General features: G+C 44.2%; 1 protein-coding gene across 2 annotated transcripts in view; it reads right to left on the bottom strand.

Annotated features, from left to right (window-relative positions):
* LOC118393350 (single-stranded DNA-binding protein 2) overlaps positions 1-19888 on the bottom strand; it is a 96395-nt gene that overhangs the window by 13750 nt on the left and 62757 nt on the right. For both annotated transcript variants that reach the window (XM_035785946.2, XM_052461687.1), the window contains exon 5: positions 6637-6726. In XM_035785946.2, coding sequence (XP_035641839.2) covers positions 6637-6726 — 90 coding nt within the window. The remainder of the gene's footprint in view (positions 1-6636; positions 6727-19888) is intronic.

Below are 19888 nucleotides of genomic sequence, written 5' to 3'. Positions count from 1 at the left end.
CCACCCGAACCAATGCCTGTTCACCCCACTATCATCCAGAAGGCGAAGTCAGTACAGGTGCATCAAAGCTGGGACCGAGAGACTGAAAAACAGCTACTATCTCAAGGCCATCAGACTGTTAAACAGCCACCACTAACATTGAGTGGCTGCTGCCAACACACTGACACTGAATTGATGGGAAATTATGTTAAATATATCACTAGCCACTTTAAACAATGCTACCTAATATAATGTTTACATACCCTACATTATTCATCTCATATGTATACGTATATACTGTACTCTAGATCATCTACTGCATCCTTATGTAATACATGTATCACTAGCCACTAACTATGCCACTTTGTTTACATACTCATCTCATATGTATATACTGCCCTCAATACCATCTACTGTATCTTGCCTATGCCGCTCTGTACCATCACTCATTCATATATCTTTATGTACATATTCTTTATCCCTTTACACTTGTGTCTATAAGGTAGTAGTTTTGGAATTGTTAGCTGGATTACTTGTAGGTTATTACTGCATTGTCGGAACTAGAAGCACAAGCATTTCGCTACACTCGCACTAACATCTGCTAACCATGTGTATGTAACAAATAAAATTTGATTTGATTAGATTTTTTACCATAACACACCACACCACTAGGGAGCAGTACAATAAGACACCACTAGGGAGTAGTATCATAAGACACCACTAGGGAGCAGTATTATACCACTAGGGAGCAGTATCATAAGACACCACTAGGTAGCAGTACCATAACACACCACTAGGGGGCAGTACCATAACACACCACTAGGGAGCAGTATCATAAGACACCACTAGGGAGCAGTATCATAAGACACCACTCGGGAGCAGTACCATAACACACCACTAGGGAGCAGTATCATAAGACACCACTAGGTAGCAGTACCATAACACACCACTAGGGGGCAGTACCATAACACACCACTAGGGAGCAGTATCATAAGACACCACTAGGGAGCAGTATCATAAGACACCACTCGGGAGCAGTACCATAACACACCACTAGGGAGCAGTATCATAAGACACCACTAGGGAGCAGTATCATAAGACACCACTAGGTAGCAGTACCATAAGACACCACTAGGGAGCAGTACCATAACACACCACTAGGGAGCAGTATCATAAGACACCACTAGGGAGCAGTATCATAAGACACCACTAGGGAGAAGTTCATACGACACCACTCGGGATCAGTATTATAAGACACCACTTGGGAGCAGTATTATACCACTAGGGAGCAGTATCATAAGACACCACTAGGTAGCAGTACCACAACACACCACTAGGGGGCAGTACCATAACACACCACTAGGGGGCAGTATCATAAGACACCACTAGGGAGCAGTATCATAAGACACCACTCGGGAGAAGTTCATACGACACCACTAGGGATCAGTATCATAAGACACCACTAGGGATCAGTATCATAAGACACCACTAGGGAGCAGTATCATAAGACACCACTAGGTAGCAGTACCATAAGACACCACTAGGGAGCAGTATCATAAGACACCACTAGGGAGCAGTATCATAAGACACCACTAGGGAGCAGTATCATAAGACACCACTAGGGAGCAGTATCATAAGACACCACTAGGGAGCAGTATCATAAGACACCACTAGGGAGAAGTTCATATGACACCACTAGGTAGCAGTACCATAACACACCACTAGGGAGCAGTATCATAAGACACCACTAGGGAGCAGTATCATACGACACCACTAGGGAGAAGTTCATACGACACCACTCGGGATCAGTATCATAAGACACCACTAGGGAGCAGTATCATAAGACACCACTAGGGAGAAGTTCATACGACACCACTAGGGAGCAGTATCACAAGACACCACTAGGGAGAAGTTCATACGACACCACTCGGGATCAGTATCATAAACACCACTAGGGAGCAGTATCATAAGACACCACTAGGTAGCAGTACCATAAGACACCACTAGGGGGCAGTATCATTACACACCACCAGGGAGCAGTACCATAACAAACCACTAGGGGACAGTACCATAACACACCACGAAGTGGCAGTACCAAAACGCAACGCCAGGACGCAGTACCATAACACACCACTAGGGGGCAGTACCATAACACACCACTAGGGAGCAGTATCATAAGACACCACTAGGGAGCAGTATCATAAGACACCACTCGGGAGCAGTACCATAAGACACCACTAGGGAGCAGTACCATAACACACCACTAGGGAGCAGTATCATAAGACACCACTAGGGAGCAGTACCATAAGACACCATTAGGGAGCAGTATCATAAGACACCACTAGGTAGCAGTACCATAAGACACCACTAGGGAGCAGTACCATAACACACCACTAGGGAGCAGTATCATAAGACACCACTAGGGAGCAGTATCATAAGACACCACTAGGGAGAAGTTCATACGACACCACTCGGGATCAGTATTATAAGACACCACTTGGGAGCAGTATTATACCACTAGGGAGCAGTATCATAAGACACCACTAGGTAGCAGTACCATAACACACCACTAGGGGGCAGTACCATAACACACCACTAGGGAGCAGTATCATAAGACACCACTAGGGAGCAGTATCATAAGACACCACTCGGGAGCAGTACCATAACACACCACTAGGGAGCAGTATCATAAGACACCACTAGGGAGAAGTTCATACGATACCACTAGGGATCAGTATCATAAGACACCACTAGGGAGCAGTATTATACCACTAGGGAGCAGTATCATAAGACACCACTAGGTAGCAGTACCATAAGACACCACTAGGAAGCAGTACCATAAGACACCACTAGGGAGCAGTATCATAAGACACCACTACGGAGCAGTATCATAAGACACCACTAGGGAGCAGTATCATAAGACACCACTAGGTAGCAGTACCATAAGACACCACTAGGGAGCAGTATCATAAGACACCACTAGGGAGCAGTATCATAAGACACCACTAGGGAGAAGTTCATATGACACCACTAGGGAGCAGTATCATAAGACACCACTAGGGAGCAGTATCATAAGACACCACTAGGTAGCAGTATCATAAGACACCACTAGGGAGCAGTATCATAAGACACCACTAGGGAGCAGTATCATAAGACACCACTAGGGAGCAGTATCATACGAAACCACTCGGGAGAAGTTCATACGACACCACTCAGGATCAGTATCATAAGACACCACTAGGGAGCAGTATCATAAGACACCACTAGGGAGAAGTTCACACCACTAGGGAGCAGTATCACAAGACACCACTAGGGAGAAGTTCATACGACACCACTCGGGATCAGTATCATAAACACCACTTGGGAGCAGTATTATACCACTAGGGAGCAGTATCATAAGACACCACTAGGTAGCAGTACCATAAGACACCACTAGGGGGCAGTATCATTACACACCACCAGGGAGCAGTACCATAACAAACCACTAGGGGACAGTACCATAACACACCACGAAGTGGCAGTACCAAAACGCAACGCTAGGACGCAGTACCATAACACACCACTAGGTGGCAGTGACATCCAGTCCCTCTGCTACCTACTTTCCTCTCTGTTTGGATCCAAATTAAATGGACATTGACTTTACAACACAGAGATTATCATGTACTATTATGTTTCTTATTGTCTTATGTGTATTTCAGCCCAGGTGTATTTCAGCCCTTGAAAAGGTAAAAAGAGAATAGCAGAGTCTAAGAAATAATATAAGTGTATACGGATGAATTAATATATTATTACATTTATTTGTGAATGAGCAAAAGTGCAAAGAAGTGAGTAAATTAGAGTAAAAAGACATGAATGAATATGGATTACGGAGCCAGTTGAGTTGTGTGTGCATGTGTGTGTCTGCCAGTCAGTGCCTGTGTTGTGGCTAGTTTGTTTGTTGATTCAAAGCTGCATAGGCATGTGTTGATCATTCAGTTTGGCCTCTGTAAGAATCTCAGGGAGGAACTAGTCTGCTCTGTCTCAGACCCTGATTGGCCTTGACAAGAAATCCTCTTCAAAGACAGCTCCAAACAACAACAATGATTGATTTTCAGCAAGGATCGGGGGACCAGGAGTTGGTGGAAAAGGGTGTGTTTTGACTCAAGTTTGAGATTTCTGAAAAGCTGATCTGAAATATTGCCACGAAGGCTATTGATCTAAGTGTCAGACGTGAGCTACTGAGTTTGACTGTTAATGACATTTAATCAATGCACTCCCAGCCGACTGACTAATGTAATGGAGAGACTGACTGCCTAAGAGAGGAAGCTCATACTGCTCAGACACACACACACCTGTGCACGAACACACACACACTAACATGCACACATACAGTACCAGTCAAAAGTTTGGACACCTACTCATTCAAGGGTTTTTCTTTATTTGTACCATTTTCTACATTGTAGAATAATAGTGAAGACATCAAAACTATGAAATAACACAAATGGACTCATGTAGTAACCAAAAAAGTGTTAAATCAAAATAGATTTTAGATTCTTCAAAGTAGCCACCCTTTGCCTTGATTACAGCTTTGCACACTCTTGGCATTCTCTCAACCAGCTTCAACAGTCTTGAAGGAGTTTCCACAAATGCTGAGCACTTGTTGGCTGCTTTTCCTTCCCTCTGCGGTCCAACTCATCCCAAACCATCTCAATTGGGTTGAGGTCGGGTGATTGTGGAGGCCAGGTCATCTGATGCAGCACTCCATCACTTTCCGTCTTAGTCAAATAGCCCTTACACAGCCTGGAGGTGTGTTGGGTCATTGACCTGTTGAAAAACAAATGATAGTCCCACTAAGCACAAACCAGATGGGATGGCGTATCGCTGCAGAATGTTGTGGTTGCCATGCTGGTTAAGTGTGCCTTGAATTCTGAAGAAATCATAGACAGTGTCACCAGCATAGCACCCCCACACCATCACACCTCTTCCATGCTTCACGGTGGGAACCACACATGCGGAGATCATCCGTTCACCTACTCTGAATGTCACAAAGACACGGTAGTTGGAATCAAAAATCTCAAATTTGGACTCATCAGACCAAAGGACAGATTTCCACCGGTCTAATCTCCATTGCTCATGTTTCTTGGCCCAAGCAAGTCTCTTCTTATTGGTGTCCTTTAGTAGTGGTTTCTTTGCATTTGACCATGAAGGCCTGATTCACGCAGTTTCCTCTAAACAGTTGATGTTGAGATGTGTCTGTTACTTGAACTCTGTGAAGCATATATTTGGGTTGCAATTTCTGAGGCGAGTAACTCTGGGTCTTCCTTTTCTGTGGTGGTCCTCAGGAGAGCCAGTTCATCAGTTTCATCATAACGCTTGATGGTTTTTATGACTGCACTTGAAGAAACTTTCAAAGTTCTTGAAATGTTCTGCATTGACTTACCTTCATGTCTTAAAGTAATGATGGACTGTCGTTTCTCTTTGTTTATTTTAGCTGTTCTTGCCATAATATGGACTTGGTCTTCTACCAAATTCCAGCTTCTGTATACCAAATACCAGCTTCTGTATACCAAATATACTTCTGTATACCACCCCTACCTTGTCACAACACAACTGATTGGCTCAAACATTTTAAGGAAAGAAATTCCACAAATTAACTTTTAACAAGGTACACCTGTTAATTGAAATGCACTCCAGGTGACTACCTCATGAAGCTGGTTGAGAGAATGCCAAGAGTGTGCAAAGCTGTCATCAGGGCAAAGGGTGGCTACATTGAAGAATCTCAAATACCAAATATGTTTTGATTTGCCTTTTGGTTATGACATGATTCCATATGTGTTATTTCATAGTTTTGATGTATTCACTATTATTCTACAACGTAGAAAATAGTAAAAATAAAGAACAACCCTGGAATGAGTAGGCGTGTCCAAACTTTTGACTGGTACTGTACACAAAAGCAAATCAACTCCTTGCTACAGAGCGTAAAGTCCATGTATTGCTAAAACATACACAAATGGAAAGATGATTGAATTAGTCTCTGTGAACATGTAGTGTTATTGTAAGAGGATGAAGTACAACCCAACCAGCACACATACAAACACACACGCAGTTAACACTCTCCCCTTGACATGACCATCTAACAAAGCTAATCTACCATCTAATGCAGCTGGTAGGAGGGTCTGTGGAGGGACATGGGTATTGAAGATGGGCTCTGTTATAAGTACAACTAGCGGGGATGATCTCAATTCTACTTCAATCCAGTCAGTTTAGCAGAAGATTTTATTTTTTTCTGCAGTTCCATGGTAACTCCCCACTCAACTCCTCTAGCCTCTTCTGCTTCAATTCAAAAAGTCCTGAAGACAAGGGGTTGCCATTAATGACGCATTGGACAACAGTGAGAGTACCTGCCTGGTGTCGGTGGTATCTGTTCTGGCTATAGGACAGAATGTTCTGTTGGTCATAATCTGTAGCTACTAATCTGATAGAAAATGGTTGTCTGTCTCCCACACACACACACACACAAGATAACACAGCAGGAACTGTGTGGCCACCGCAATGACGCACAGCAATCGGCTGAGTGCCATGTTAAATACTTCCCTGTAGCCCATTCAGCCAGAGCACAGGGAAGACCCCTTTCTGCTTTATAAATTCAACAATGTGTGTGTGTGTGTGTGTGTGTACCTGGAAGAATCCTGGAGGTACAGGACCCACTGGCATTCCCTCTCCTGTGGAAAGGTTCCCAAGGATGGGACTGGGTGCTGCTGCTGCACTCTGGAAGACACACACACACACACACACACACACACACACACACACACACACACACACACACACACACACACACACACACTGTAAGTGAGGTTAGACCATGGTGGTGGTGGTGTATCAGTGACACACCAATCTAACAATGCTCCAAAGACATCCAACATCCCACCAACAGGAGACCAAAATAATTGCCACCAATATCCCACAATATCTTGGCAAACTCAACCTCCCAGAGCCCTAGTAAAATCCATAATCCAGCGCATGACTCTACTTATTATACAGGAGAAAATCATAACAGTATCCCAGTTTCTTTGCTATCATGTCATGATCAAACGAGCCTCCCTCCTCTGTCTCGGTGGTCTCTTTCCTGTGTGTTTCTGCTGGCCTCTCTGGTTATTTTTACTCCTTATTTGTTTTCCCCCAGACAGGAGGTGCGGGCACATTTCACCACTGCCTCGGACTGCTTCCTGTGCTATTTTACAAACTCCCCAATATTACCAAGTCCCAAACATAACACCAGACAATGGCTATGGGCAGGGAGGCAGGGAGATGGCCACAGACAGGAGCGTATTTAAGGGTAGAGGAGGGAAGCAAAATGCTGGTGGTCTGCAAAGAGGTGTTATCAGTGGTGAGTGACAGTAAAGATAGTTACCGCCCTTCAGTTGTCCTCTCTCTCCCTGTACATTCATTCTCTCTCTCTCTCTCTCCCCCGCTCCCTCTTTCTCTCCCTAGGCATAGACTGGGTGTAAAAAGCCGCTGTGAGACAGACCCAAACTCTCTGAAGTTTCCGCTGGCTGACTTTTTAGGTCAGACTGCAACACAGTTACCCCTTTCCTCCCCCCACTCCACTTACACCCCCACACTCCCATGTCATCCTCTTTTGTCTCTCCCACTAATGTTTGGGGACAGCATACATACAATTCTTGTGTTGAAATAGCCATTTACTTTCATAAGGTACTGCTCTATGTAAACAGAGTTTGTGTATTTTGCTTAAACAGATGAAGGTATGGAATGATGGCTCAGTGGTGGAGAGGAGAACGTTGTTCAGGAAAGGTGTGTTAAATAATTGTGTGTGTGTGTGTGTGTGTGTGTGTGTGTGTGTGTGTGTGTGTGTGTGTGTGTGTGTGTGTGTGTGTGTGTGTGTGTGTGTGTGTGTGTGTGTGTGTGTGTGTGTGTGTGTGTGTGTGTGTGTGTGTGTGTGTGTGTGCAAAGTAATGCACTCTGGAAGTGTTACTGTTTTTTCCCCCTGCCTCTGTTTCTCCTCTAACTCCGGTTTACCCAGCATGCTTTTCACTCACTGGCAGCCTGGAGGTCTGCTGAGTCTGCTGAGAGTAAGAGAGAAAGAAAGAGAGAGAGAGCGCGAGAGAGAGCGAGAGAGAGCGAGCGAGAGAGAGCAAGCGAGAGTGTGTGTACCTGTGTTCATGTGCGCAAGAAAGAGGGGGGGATATCTACCTGACCTGCTGACAAGGCAGCCTTTGCCAAATAAAGCAACAAGAAAAACATTACCAAGATATTCCCTGCCCCCACAGCACAGCAGCATCCTCTATGGGGATAAACAACAACAATAACCTCCCAGCCCCAAAGCCCCTGCAACACACTACACAGAGAGTCTCTACACAACAAGCTCCCAGCCCCAAAGCCCCTGCAACACACTACACAGAGAGTCTCTACACAACAAGCTCCCAGCCCCAAAGCCCCTGCAACACACTACACAGAGAGTCTCTACACAACAAGCTCCCAGCCCCAAAGCCCCTGCAACACACGACACAGAGAGTCTCTACACAACAAGCTCCCAGCCCCAAAGCCCCTGCAACACACTACACAGAGTCTCTACACAACAAGCTCCCAGCCCCAAAGCCCCTGCAACACACTACACAGAGAGTCTCTACACAACAAGCTCCCAGCCCCAAAGCCCCTGCAACACACGACACAGAGAGTCTCTACACAACAAGCTCCCAGCCCCAAAGCCCCTGCAACACACTACACAGAGTCTCTACACAACAAGCTCCCAGCCCCTGGCTAAAACACAGAGCTCCCACAGGAGTTGTTTTAATTTATTTCTGAATTAAACTGAACGTCACCTCAACCACACACATACCTTTTAATCTCTCATTAGGAACACAGTTGGTAAGTCTTACGTACGCCAGGTTGGACTGTGTGTGTTTTGCGTGTTACCATGGTTTACAGATTAAACAATGCCATGTGTACACACCAATATCGAAAAATGATATAGAAGAATTGAACAAGATTCTTATATATTCAAACTGGAATGTGTAACTATATGGCAGCAAATACACATACATGATTATTGTAATATCTGACTTATATGTTGCATGTATTGTATTAAAAAAACACAAAAGACACATACAGTGGGGCAAAAAAGTATTTAGTCAGCCACCAATTGTGCAAGTTCTCCCACTTAAAAAGATGAGAGAGGCCTGTAATTTTCATCATAGGTACACTTCAACTATGACAGACAAAATGAGGGGGAAAAAATCCAGAAAATCACATTGTAGGATTTTTAATGAATTTATTTGCAAATTATGGTGGAAAATAAGTATAGGCCTCTCTCATCTTTTTAAGTGGGACAACTTGCACAATTGGTGGCTTACTAAATACTTTACGCGCGCACACACACACACACACACACACACACACACACACACACACACACACACACACACACACACACACACACACACACACACACACACACACACACACACACACACACACACACACACACACACACACACACACACACACACACGTTGCCCCACTGTACATACATACATACATACATACATACATACATACATACATACATACATACATACATACATACATACATACATACATACATACATACATAGTTGAAGTCAGAAGTTTACATACACTTAGGTTGGAGTCATTAAAACTCGTTTTTCAACTACTCCACAAATTTATTGTTAACTTCTTGGTGACAGGGAGCAGTATTTTCACATCCTGATGCCTGCTACTTATCCCCAGAAGATAAGATATGCATATTATTAGTATTTGGATAGAAAACACTCTGAAGTTTCTAAAACTGTTTGAAGCATGTCTGAGTATAACATAACTTATGTAGCAGGCGAAACCCAGAGGACAAACCATTCAGAATTTGTTTTGTTTTGAGGTCACTCTTTTCAATGGTTTTCAATGGGAATCCAGATTTCTAAGGGACCTTATTGCAGTTCCTACCGCTTCCACTGGATGTCACCAGTCTTTAGAAATTGGTCGCTAGCGTCCCACATATCCCAGAGGGGTTAACAAATTATAGTTTTGGCAAGTCGGTTAGGACATCTACTTTGTGCATAACAAGTCATTTTTCCAACAATTGTTTACAGACAGATTATTTTACTTATAATTTACTGTATCACAATTCCAGTGGGTCAGAAGTTTACCTACACTAAGTTGACTGTGCCTTTAAACAGCTTGGCAAATTCCAGAAAATGATGTCATAGCTTTAGAACTTCTGATAGGCTAATTGACATCATTTGAGTCAATTGAAGGTGTACCTGTAGATGTATTTCAAGGCCTACCTTCAAACTCAGTGTCTCTTTGCTTGACATCATGGGATAATCTAAAGAAATTAGCCAAGACCTCAGAAAAAAAATTGTAGACCTCCACAAGTCTGGTTCATCCTTGGGAGCAATTTCCAAATGCCTGAAGGTACCACATTCATCTGTACAATCAACAGTACGCAAGTATAAACTCCATGGGACCACGCAGCCGTCATACTGCTCAGTTCTGTCTCCTAGAGATGAACGTACTTTGGTGTGAAAAGTGCAAATCAATCCCAGAACAACAGCAAAGGACCTTGTGAAGGTGCTGGAGGACACAGGTACAAAAGTATCTATATCCACAGTAAAACGAGTCCCCTATCGACACAACCTGAAAGGCCGCTCAGGAAGGAAGAAGCCACTGCTCCAAAACCGCTATAAAAAAGCCAGACTATGGTTTGCAACTGTACATGGGGACAAAGATCGTACTTTTTTGAGAAATGTCCTCTGGTCTGATGTAACAAAAATAGAACTGTTTGGCCTTAATGACCATCGTTATGTTTGGAGGAAAATGGGGAGGCTTGCAAGCCAAAGAACACCATCCCAATCGTGAAGCACGGGGGTGGCAGCATCATGTTGAAGAGGTGCTTTGCTGCAGGAGGGACTGGTGCACTTCACAAAATAGATGGCATCATGAGGGAGGAAAATTAGGTGGATATATTGAAGCAACATCTAAGGACATCAGTCAGGAAGTTAAAGCTTGGTCGCAAAACAAAGTCATGGTATTGGAGTGGCCATCACAATGCTCTGACCTCAATCCCATAGGAAATGTGTGGGCAGAACTTAAAAAGCTTGTGCGAGCAAGGAGGCCTACAAACCTGATTCAGTTACATTTACATTACATTTAAGTCATTTAGCAGACGCTCTTATCCAGAGCGACTTACAAATTGGTGCATTCACCTTATGACATCCAGTGGAACAGCCACTTTACAATAGTGCATCTAAATCTTTTAAGGGAGGGGGGTGAGAAGGATTACTTTATCCTATCCTAGGTATTCCTTAAAGAGGTGGGGTTTCAGGTGTCTCCGGGAGGTGGTGATTGACTCCGCTGTCCTGGCGTCGTGAGGGAGTTTGTTCCACCATTGGGGGGCCAGAGCAGCTTACAGTTTTGACTGGGCTGAGCGGGAACTGTACTTCCTCAGTGGTAGGGAGGCGAGCAGGCCAGAGGTGGATGAACGCAGTGCCCTTGTTTGGGTGTAGGGCCTGATCAGAGCCTGGAGGTACTGAGGTGCCGTTCCCCTCACAGCTCCGTAGGCAAGCACCATGGTCTTGTAGCGGATGCGAGCTTCAACTGGAAGCCAGTGGAGAGAGCGGAGGAGCGGGGTGACGTGAGAGAACTTGGGAAAGTTGAACACCAGACGGGCTGCGGCGTTCTGGATGAGTTTTAGGGGTTTAATGGCACAGGCAGGGAGCCCAGCCAACAGCGAGTTGCAGTAATCCAGACGGGAGATGACAAGTGCCTGGATTAGGACCTGCGCCGCTTCCTGTGTGAGGCAGGGTCGTACTCTGCGGATGTTGTAGAGCATGAACCTACAGGAACGGGCCACCGCCTTGATGTTAGTTGAGAACGACAGGGTGTTGTCCAGGATCACGCCAAGGTTCTTAGCGCTCTGGGAGGAGGACACAATGGAGTTGTCAACCGCCGTGATGGCGAGATCATGGAACGGGCAGTCATTCCCCGGGAGGAAGAGCAGCTCCGTCTTGCCGAGGTTCAGCTTGAGGTGGTGATCCGTCATCCACACTGATATGTCTGCCAGACATATCATACATGATAAGAGCAGAGGAGAGAGAGTTAGCTTTAGCAGTTACACCAGCTCTGTCAGGAGGAATGGGCCAACTTATTGTGGTAAGCTTATGGAAGGCTACCTGAAACAGTCTTTGCTAAATTATTGCTTGAGAAATTGCCCTTTGCTAAGAAGCTGTTTGTTTGTTTTTGAAATTTTAATTGAAAACAATCATGGTAAGGTGCATAATTGTTACCTAGAAATGATTTGATATTGAGATAAAAATGGCTGCATTGGACCTTTTAAGTTTTGAGTTCTGAGGTGTTTGATGTGACTGAGGAAACCTGAAGCAGTGGAAACACTCTCACCCCTCCCACTCAGAACAACACCTGGACCTCCTGGCAAACTCCTTTGTCATCTAAATTATTCACAGCACCACTCTGGAGGACAGGGTTACACTACACTAACCATATTGTTACAGGGTTACACTATGCTAACCATACTGTTACACTGATCTCAGGACAGTCTAGTATTACACTAAAACCTCAGCATCCATTCTACAGGTTAACAGAGTGATCTTGCATTCCAAACTCCCTATGCCTCTGGTCAAAAGGTGTTCACACTGTGCTATATATAGTACACTTGGAAAGTATTCAGACCCCTTCCCTTTTTCCACAATTTGTTAATTGTAACTTTTTTTCCTCTTCAATCTACACACAATACCCCCTAATGACAACATGAAAACATGTTTTTAGAAATTTCTGCAAACTTATTTAAATAAAAACAGAAATACATTTACATAAGTATTCAGACCCTTTGCTATAAGACTCGAGCTTAGGTGCACCCTATTTCCATTAAACATTCTTGAGATGTTTCTACAACTTGATTGGAGTACCCTTGTGGTAAATTCAATTGACTGGACATGTTTTGGAAAGTCACACACCTTTCAATATAAGCCTTAGACCGCTGTGCCACTTGGGAGCCCCCATATAAGGTCCCACAGTTGATAGTGCGTGTCAGAGCAAAAACCAAGCCGTGAGGTCGAAGGAATACTCCGTAGAGCTCCGAGACAGGATTGTGTCGAGGCACAGATCTGGGAAAGGGAACCAAAACATTTCAGCGGCATTGCAGTTCCCCAAGAACACAGTGGCCTCCATCATTCTTCAATGGAAGAAGTTTGGAAACACCAAGACTCTTCCTAGAACTGGCCGCCTGGACAAATTGAGCAATCTGAGGAGAAGGGCCCTGGTCAGGGAGATGACCAAGAACCCGATGGACACTCTGTCAGAGCTCCAGAGTTCCTCTGTGGAGATGGGAGGACCTTCCAGAAGGACAACTATCTCTGCAGCACTCCACCAATCAGGCCTTTATGGTAGAGTGGCTAGACAGAAGCCACTCCTCAGTAAAAGGCAACTGACAGCTCGCTTGGAGTTTGCCAAAAGGCACCTAAATGACTCTCAGAATATGACAAACAAGATTATCTGATCTGACGAAACCAAGATAAACTCTTTGGCCTGAATGCCAAGCGTCACATCGTGAGGAAACCTGGTAGATCCCTACGGTGAAGTATGGTGGTGGCAGGACATGCTGTGGGGATGTTTTTCTGCGGCAGGGACTGGAAGACTAGTCAGGATCGAGGGAAAGATGAACTGAGCAAAGTACAAAGAGTTCCTTGATGAAAACCTGCTCCAGAGTGCTCAGGACCTCAGACTGGGGAAAGGTTCACCTTCCAACAGGACAACGACCCTAAGCCCACAGCCAAGATAATGCAGCAATGGCTTCGGGACAAGCCTCTGAATGTCCTTGAGTGGCCCAGCCAGAGCCCGGAATTAAACCCGATCGAAATCTGTGGAGAGACCTGAAAATAGCTGTTCAGCGACGCTCCCCTTCCAACCGGACAGAGCTTGAGAGGATCTGCAGAGAAGAATGAGAGAAACTCCCCAAATACATGTGTGCCAAGCTTATAGCGTCATATCCAAGAAGACTAGAGGTTGAAATCGCTGCCAACGATGCTTCAACAAAGTACTGAGTAACGGGTCTGAATTCTTATGTAAATGCATATTTCAGTTTTTTATTTGTAATAAATTTGCAAAATTTCTACAAACCTGTTTTTGCTTCGTCATTATGGGGTATTGTGTGTAGATTAATGAGGGGGGAAAACTATATAATTTTAGAATAAGGCTGTAACGTAACAAAATGTGGAAAAAGTCAAGAGGTCTGAATACTTTCCTGAATCCACTGTATAATGTGCCTTCAGAAAGTATTCATACCCCTTGACATTGTTGCGTTACAGCCTAAATTAGAAATGTATTACATGTATTTATTTTCTCACCAATCTACACACAATACTCTATAATGACAAAGTGAAAACATGATTTTATACATTTTTACAAATGTATTTGTCTGGGCTTTCACATTCTTGTTCTGAAGCCATTTCAGTGTTGCTTTGACTGTATGCTTGGTGATCATTGTTCTGTTGGAATGTAAATCTTCGCCCCCAGTCTAAGGTCATTTGCACTCTGAAGCAGGTTCTCATCAATGATTTGCACTTTTAGGACAAAGACTTAAATGTTTGTCTCATCAGACCACAGAATCTTTTGCCTTATGCAAACACCAGGTGTGCTGACATGTGCCTTTTTCTCACGAGTGGTTTCTGTCTGGCCAATCTCCCAAACTGCCCAGATTGGTGAAGTGCTGTAGAGATTGTTGTACTTCTGGCAAGTTATCCCATCTCAGCCAAGAAACTATAGTTCTGTCAGAGTGTTCATTGGGTTCTTGGTCACCTCCCTGACCCATGGTCCTTCTTGCCCGGTTACTAAGTTTGGTCAGACGACCAGCTCTAGGCAGAGTCTGAGTTGTTCCATATTTTTGAATTGGCCACAGGTGGACTCCAATCAAGTTGTAGTGAAGTCTCAAGGATGATCAAAGTAAATTGGATGCACCTGAGCTCAATGCCATAGCAAAGGGGTGTGAATACTTGAGAAAGGAGATATTTCTATATTTTAATGTTCAATACATTTGCAAAACTTTTTTTTTTTTTTATGTGTCATTATGGAGGTATTGTGTGTAGATGGGTGAGAAAAATATATGTAATCCATTTGGAATTCAGGCTGTAACACAAGAAAATGTGGAATAAGTCTTTGTGAAAGCAAATTAAGTTTGTGTTGAGTTGTATAATATAGAAAATGGACACCTGCCTGCTGGACTGCACCAGTTCCTGTGCCCCTTTGTTTTCTGTATGGCTTGTATGTTTCTCATTTTAATTAGCATGATGATTAAGTAAAATAGGAATGAAACTGGAGTAACTGATAAAACTGAAAGCAAAATATCGAGAACTTAACTGTGGGAATCGATTGATGTTTGGAACTTGATTGCCTCGTTTTTTTGTGGCTATGGACACTGTTTCTGTATCCCAATTTGCCCGAGAAGAAAATATGGATATTTCTGTTCAGATTTTTTTTCTTTTTTTTCCCCGTGTGTCCACTCCGCTGCCTACGTAGTTGCTTTGCTGAGTGCGCTGCTGCGGCTCCCCATTCCTTCGTCGCATTTGTCTGGTGACTGGTGTAGCCTACAAACTTCACGTTGTAGGCAAAACTGTTCGAACTGTCTATTACATTCCATGGCTCAGTAAGCAAGAGCGTGATTTCATGTTTTTTTTTTTTCAGGAGGGGAGTAGGCTACATGCAGCTATTTACATGTTGTACACAAAATACATTATTGATGTGATCGTACAAAGTTAGGTTGTCAGTATTGCAAACATAACCACGACACAAAGACGCAGTCTAGCGATGTAATGTTCTTCTTAGCTAATGAGTTACATGCAGCGATTTACTCTCACCACGATATCGGCATAACTATGGCACCGCTCAGCTGCCGAGAACGTTTGGCTGCCCAGAGGTGGAATGCAGCAAGACAGACACGTAGTCTAATTAGCGATTTAATGTTTTTTTTTTTTTCATCATCATTGCAAACATTGGCTAAACTGTGCAGGAGGCAGACAGCCAAGTAGTGTTCTTTTTCCAGAAACTACGATATGGCAGCAATTATAAAGATTAGCCTACATCATCACACAAAATGTGTAGAGTAGGGACTGCTTGTGCAACTGCGATATACGTTTCAACAGACGGACAGAGAAAGTTTTCGCCTTCATAATATATATGTTTTGGAATGGTTGTTCAAATCGCCGCAGGTTTTTTTTCTCTCCAGCTGTTCAGAAATGTGAGGCAGAGATAGGCTACATCATCATGGTTCAGAAGAGGGTGAGTGAAGGGAGGGGGAGTATGAGCAGCAGCTATGTTAGAAAAAGGAATATGTGTGTAAAAATAACACATGAGCAGAAAGTGATCCGAATCCTTATCTTTAAGAAAGAGGTTTCCAGAGTGGCGTGGGGGCGAAAACTCCGTAGCCACGGCCTAAAAATGCATGTTTAAAACTGTTCCTTTGTGGTCTGCCTCTACTTCACGCTGCCTGCTCCAAACAACTTGTCAATTCTCCACCCTTTTACATATACTGTATCTATCTACTGTACAGTTTTATCTATCTACTGTACAGTTTTATCTATCTACTGTACAGTTTTATCTAACTTTTTATCTCTATCCTTCTCATTACTTATTCATCTATAGCTATTCATTTCAATATTTTTCTATTAATTCCTATAGTAGCACTATTCTGTGCATCTGCATTCTTTGTGTGTCTCCAAGTGTGTGTGTGTGTGTGTGTGTGTGTGTGTGTGTGTGTGTGTGTGTGTGTGTCAGGATAGAGTGGCGTTCCTCAGGTGTGTTCCAACACTGGGAGGGAGGAACTCATGTCAGCTGATTACAGAAGAGAATAAAGAGACTCGGATAGACGTGAGTGGAATCCCAACACACTGTGTCGTCTCTGTCTCACTGTCTGGATCACTCTGTCTTGACTCAACACTGGCTCAAAAAGCAAAACTGTCTCACTCTGCCTTGCTCTTCTTCTATACTACCTAACTCTGTCTCACTCTAACCTGCCTCACCCTGTGTGTGTGTGTGTGGGGGGGGGGGGTCATACTGGTCTCAAGGTCACCATTACCGCAGGAAATACAAATGACACAGCACAGGAAGGAACTCACTAACAGCTCCCTCCCTCTCTCCTGTGCCCTCGACCCCCACCTTTTTCTTCACTCCCTCCATCCTCTCAAATGCCATTAGTCCACTTCCTGAATGAGAGAAGAGGAAATGGAGAAAAGATGCCCCTCTGCATGAAACACACACACACACACACACACACTGATGCACATCTGGGTTTGGCGGGTCGGAATTGATTTTGTTGAGGAAAACAACATGGTGTAAATAAGAGTATCAAGTTACTATTTGGTCATTACTCTGTAGACTAATGGTGTGTGTGGGAACATGTGCGTGTGTGTGGTTGGGGCCGTTCCCTAGAACTGTACTGAGAATGGAAACCAGTAGTAGTGGAAACAAAACGCTAAGACTAAGCCAGGAGAGAAAAGACCGGTTGTGCTTGTCTGAGAGATGAGAAAATTCCTTTGCTTTTACCATGCATTATTCACCATGCATTATTCAACGTCTCCCATGGCGACCAGAGACATTTCAGCATGCTTCACTATTCACTCCTGAGCCAGCGCTCGCTCACTGCCCAACTCACTTTTCAATTTCAAGGCAGAAAGGTTTATAGGGCGACCGCACTTCCTGATTTGACCTCATTTTAGATTTGGTTCATTAAGAAATGCTCGTTGTCATGATGACTGAATTGAAACGTGAGTTGGTTTTGGGGTGTGGTTTGATGTGGGTGTCTCTTGTGTTTTCGCAGGGGGGGAAGAGTTACTTTAATTATTTCGTCCATTAACTTCAGCCGGCTGGTGTGAGACCGTGGCAAAATTGGATTGACTTTGGATAGCCTATCGCCGGGGCTAGTTAAAATGACACAATGTAAATGGAGACAATATTTTCATGTTGCACATCTTTTAGTTGTCTAAAAGATGTGCTTGGAGAAGCCTAATTACCGTGACTAAACTGTCAGGTGGAATTTGACTGCCTTCGTGACTCAAGATCGATGGTGTGGCGGTAATAGGATACCCGCAACAGCCCTACATCACTGCATAAGGTGACGTGTGTGCACGTGCTGTGTGTGCACGTGCTGGTCATGGCTCACAACAACACCATCATCCCAGACACCCTGGACCCACTCCAATTCACATACTGCCCCAACAGATACACAGATGACACAACCTCTATTGAACTCCACACTGCTCTCTCCTACCTGGACCAGAGGAACGCCTATGTGAGAGTGCTGTTCATTGACTACAGCTCAACGTTCAACACCATAATGCCCTCCAAGCTCATCACTAAGTTAAGAACCCTGGGACTAAACACCTCCCTCTGCAACTGGATCCTGGATTTCCTGACGGGCTGACCCCAGGTGGTAAGGGTAGGCAACAACACATCTGCCACGCTGATCCTCAACACGGGGGACCCTCAGAGGTGTGCTCAGTCCCCTCCTGTAATCCCGGTTCACCCACAACTGCGTGGCCATCATTAAGTTTGCTGACTACACAACGGTGGTAGGCCTGATCACTGACAACAATGCGACAGCCTATAGGGAGGAGGTTAGAGACCTGGCAGTGTGGTGCCAGGACAACAATCTCTCCCTCAACGTGAGCAAGACAAAGGCGCTGATCGTGGACTGCAGGTAAAGGAGGGCTGAACACGCTCCCGGGGCTGTAGTGGAGCGGGTTGAGAGTTTCAAGTTCCTTTGTGTCCACATCACCAACAAGCTATCATGGTCCAAACACACCAAGACAGTCGTGAAGAGGGAATGACAACACCTTTTCCCCCTCAGGAGACTGAAAAGATTTGGCATGTGTCCCCAGATCATCAAAAGGTTCTACAGAAGCACCATCGAGTGCATCCTGAACGGTTGCATCACCGCCTGGTATGGCAACTGCTTGGCATCCGACCAGGCGCTAATGCTTACGGTCCAGTACATCACTGAGGCCAAGCTTCCTGACATCCAGCACCTTTATACCAGGCAGTGTCAGAGGAAGGTACAAAAAATGGTCAATGACTCCAGTCACCCAAGTCATAGACTGCCCTCTCTGCTACTGCACAGTAAGCGGTACTGATGCACCAAGTCTGGAACCAACAGGACCCTGAACAGATTCTACCCCCAAACCATAAGACTGCTAAATAGTTAACCAAATTACTACCCGGACTATCTGCATTGACCCCTTTTGCACTAACTTTTTAAAACTCTTTACATAAGCTGCTGCTGCTACTGTTTGTCTATCCTGTTGCCTAGCCACTCTATTCCAAATACATTCCAGTGCATTAAAAAACACTAGACTTTTTCCACATTTTGTTGTGTTACAGTCTGAATTTAAAATGGATTCAATTGAGATTTTATGTCACTGGCTTACACAAAATAGCCCCTAATGTCAAAGTGAAATTATGTTTGTAGACATTTTTACAAAAAAATAAAAAGCTGAAAAGCCTCGAGTCAACAAGTATTCAACCGCTTTGTTACGGCAAGCCTAAATAAGTTTGAGTAAAAATATATTTTATGGACTCACTGTGTGCAATCATTCTTTTAATGACAACCTCATCTCTGTACCTCACACATATATTGTTGAGAAGCTGTAAGGTCCCTCAGTCACGCAGTGAATTCCATACACAGATTAAACAAGGGAGGTTTTCCAATGCCTCACAAAGAAGGGCACCTATTGGTAGATGGGTAGAAAATAACAGACACTGAACATCCCTTTGAGCATAGTGAAGTTACTAATTACACTTTGCATGGTGTATCAATACACCCAGTCACTACGAAGATACAGTCATCCTTCCTAACTCAGTTGCCGGAGAGGAAGGAAACCGCTCAGGA

Source organism: Oncorhynchus keta, chromosome 14, assembly GCF_023373465.1.
Source record: "Oncorhynchus keta strain PuntledgeMale-10-30-2019 chromosome 14, Oket_V2, whole genome shotgun sequence".
NCBI lineage: Eukaryota > Metazoa > Chordata > Actinopteri > Salmoniformes > Salmonidae > Oncorhynchus > Oncorhynchus keta.
The sequence above is the reverse complement of the archived record's forward strand: the minus strand, read 5'-3'. Positions and strand labels throughout refer to the sequence as shown.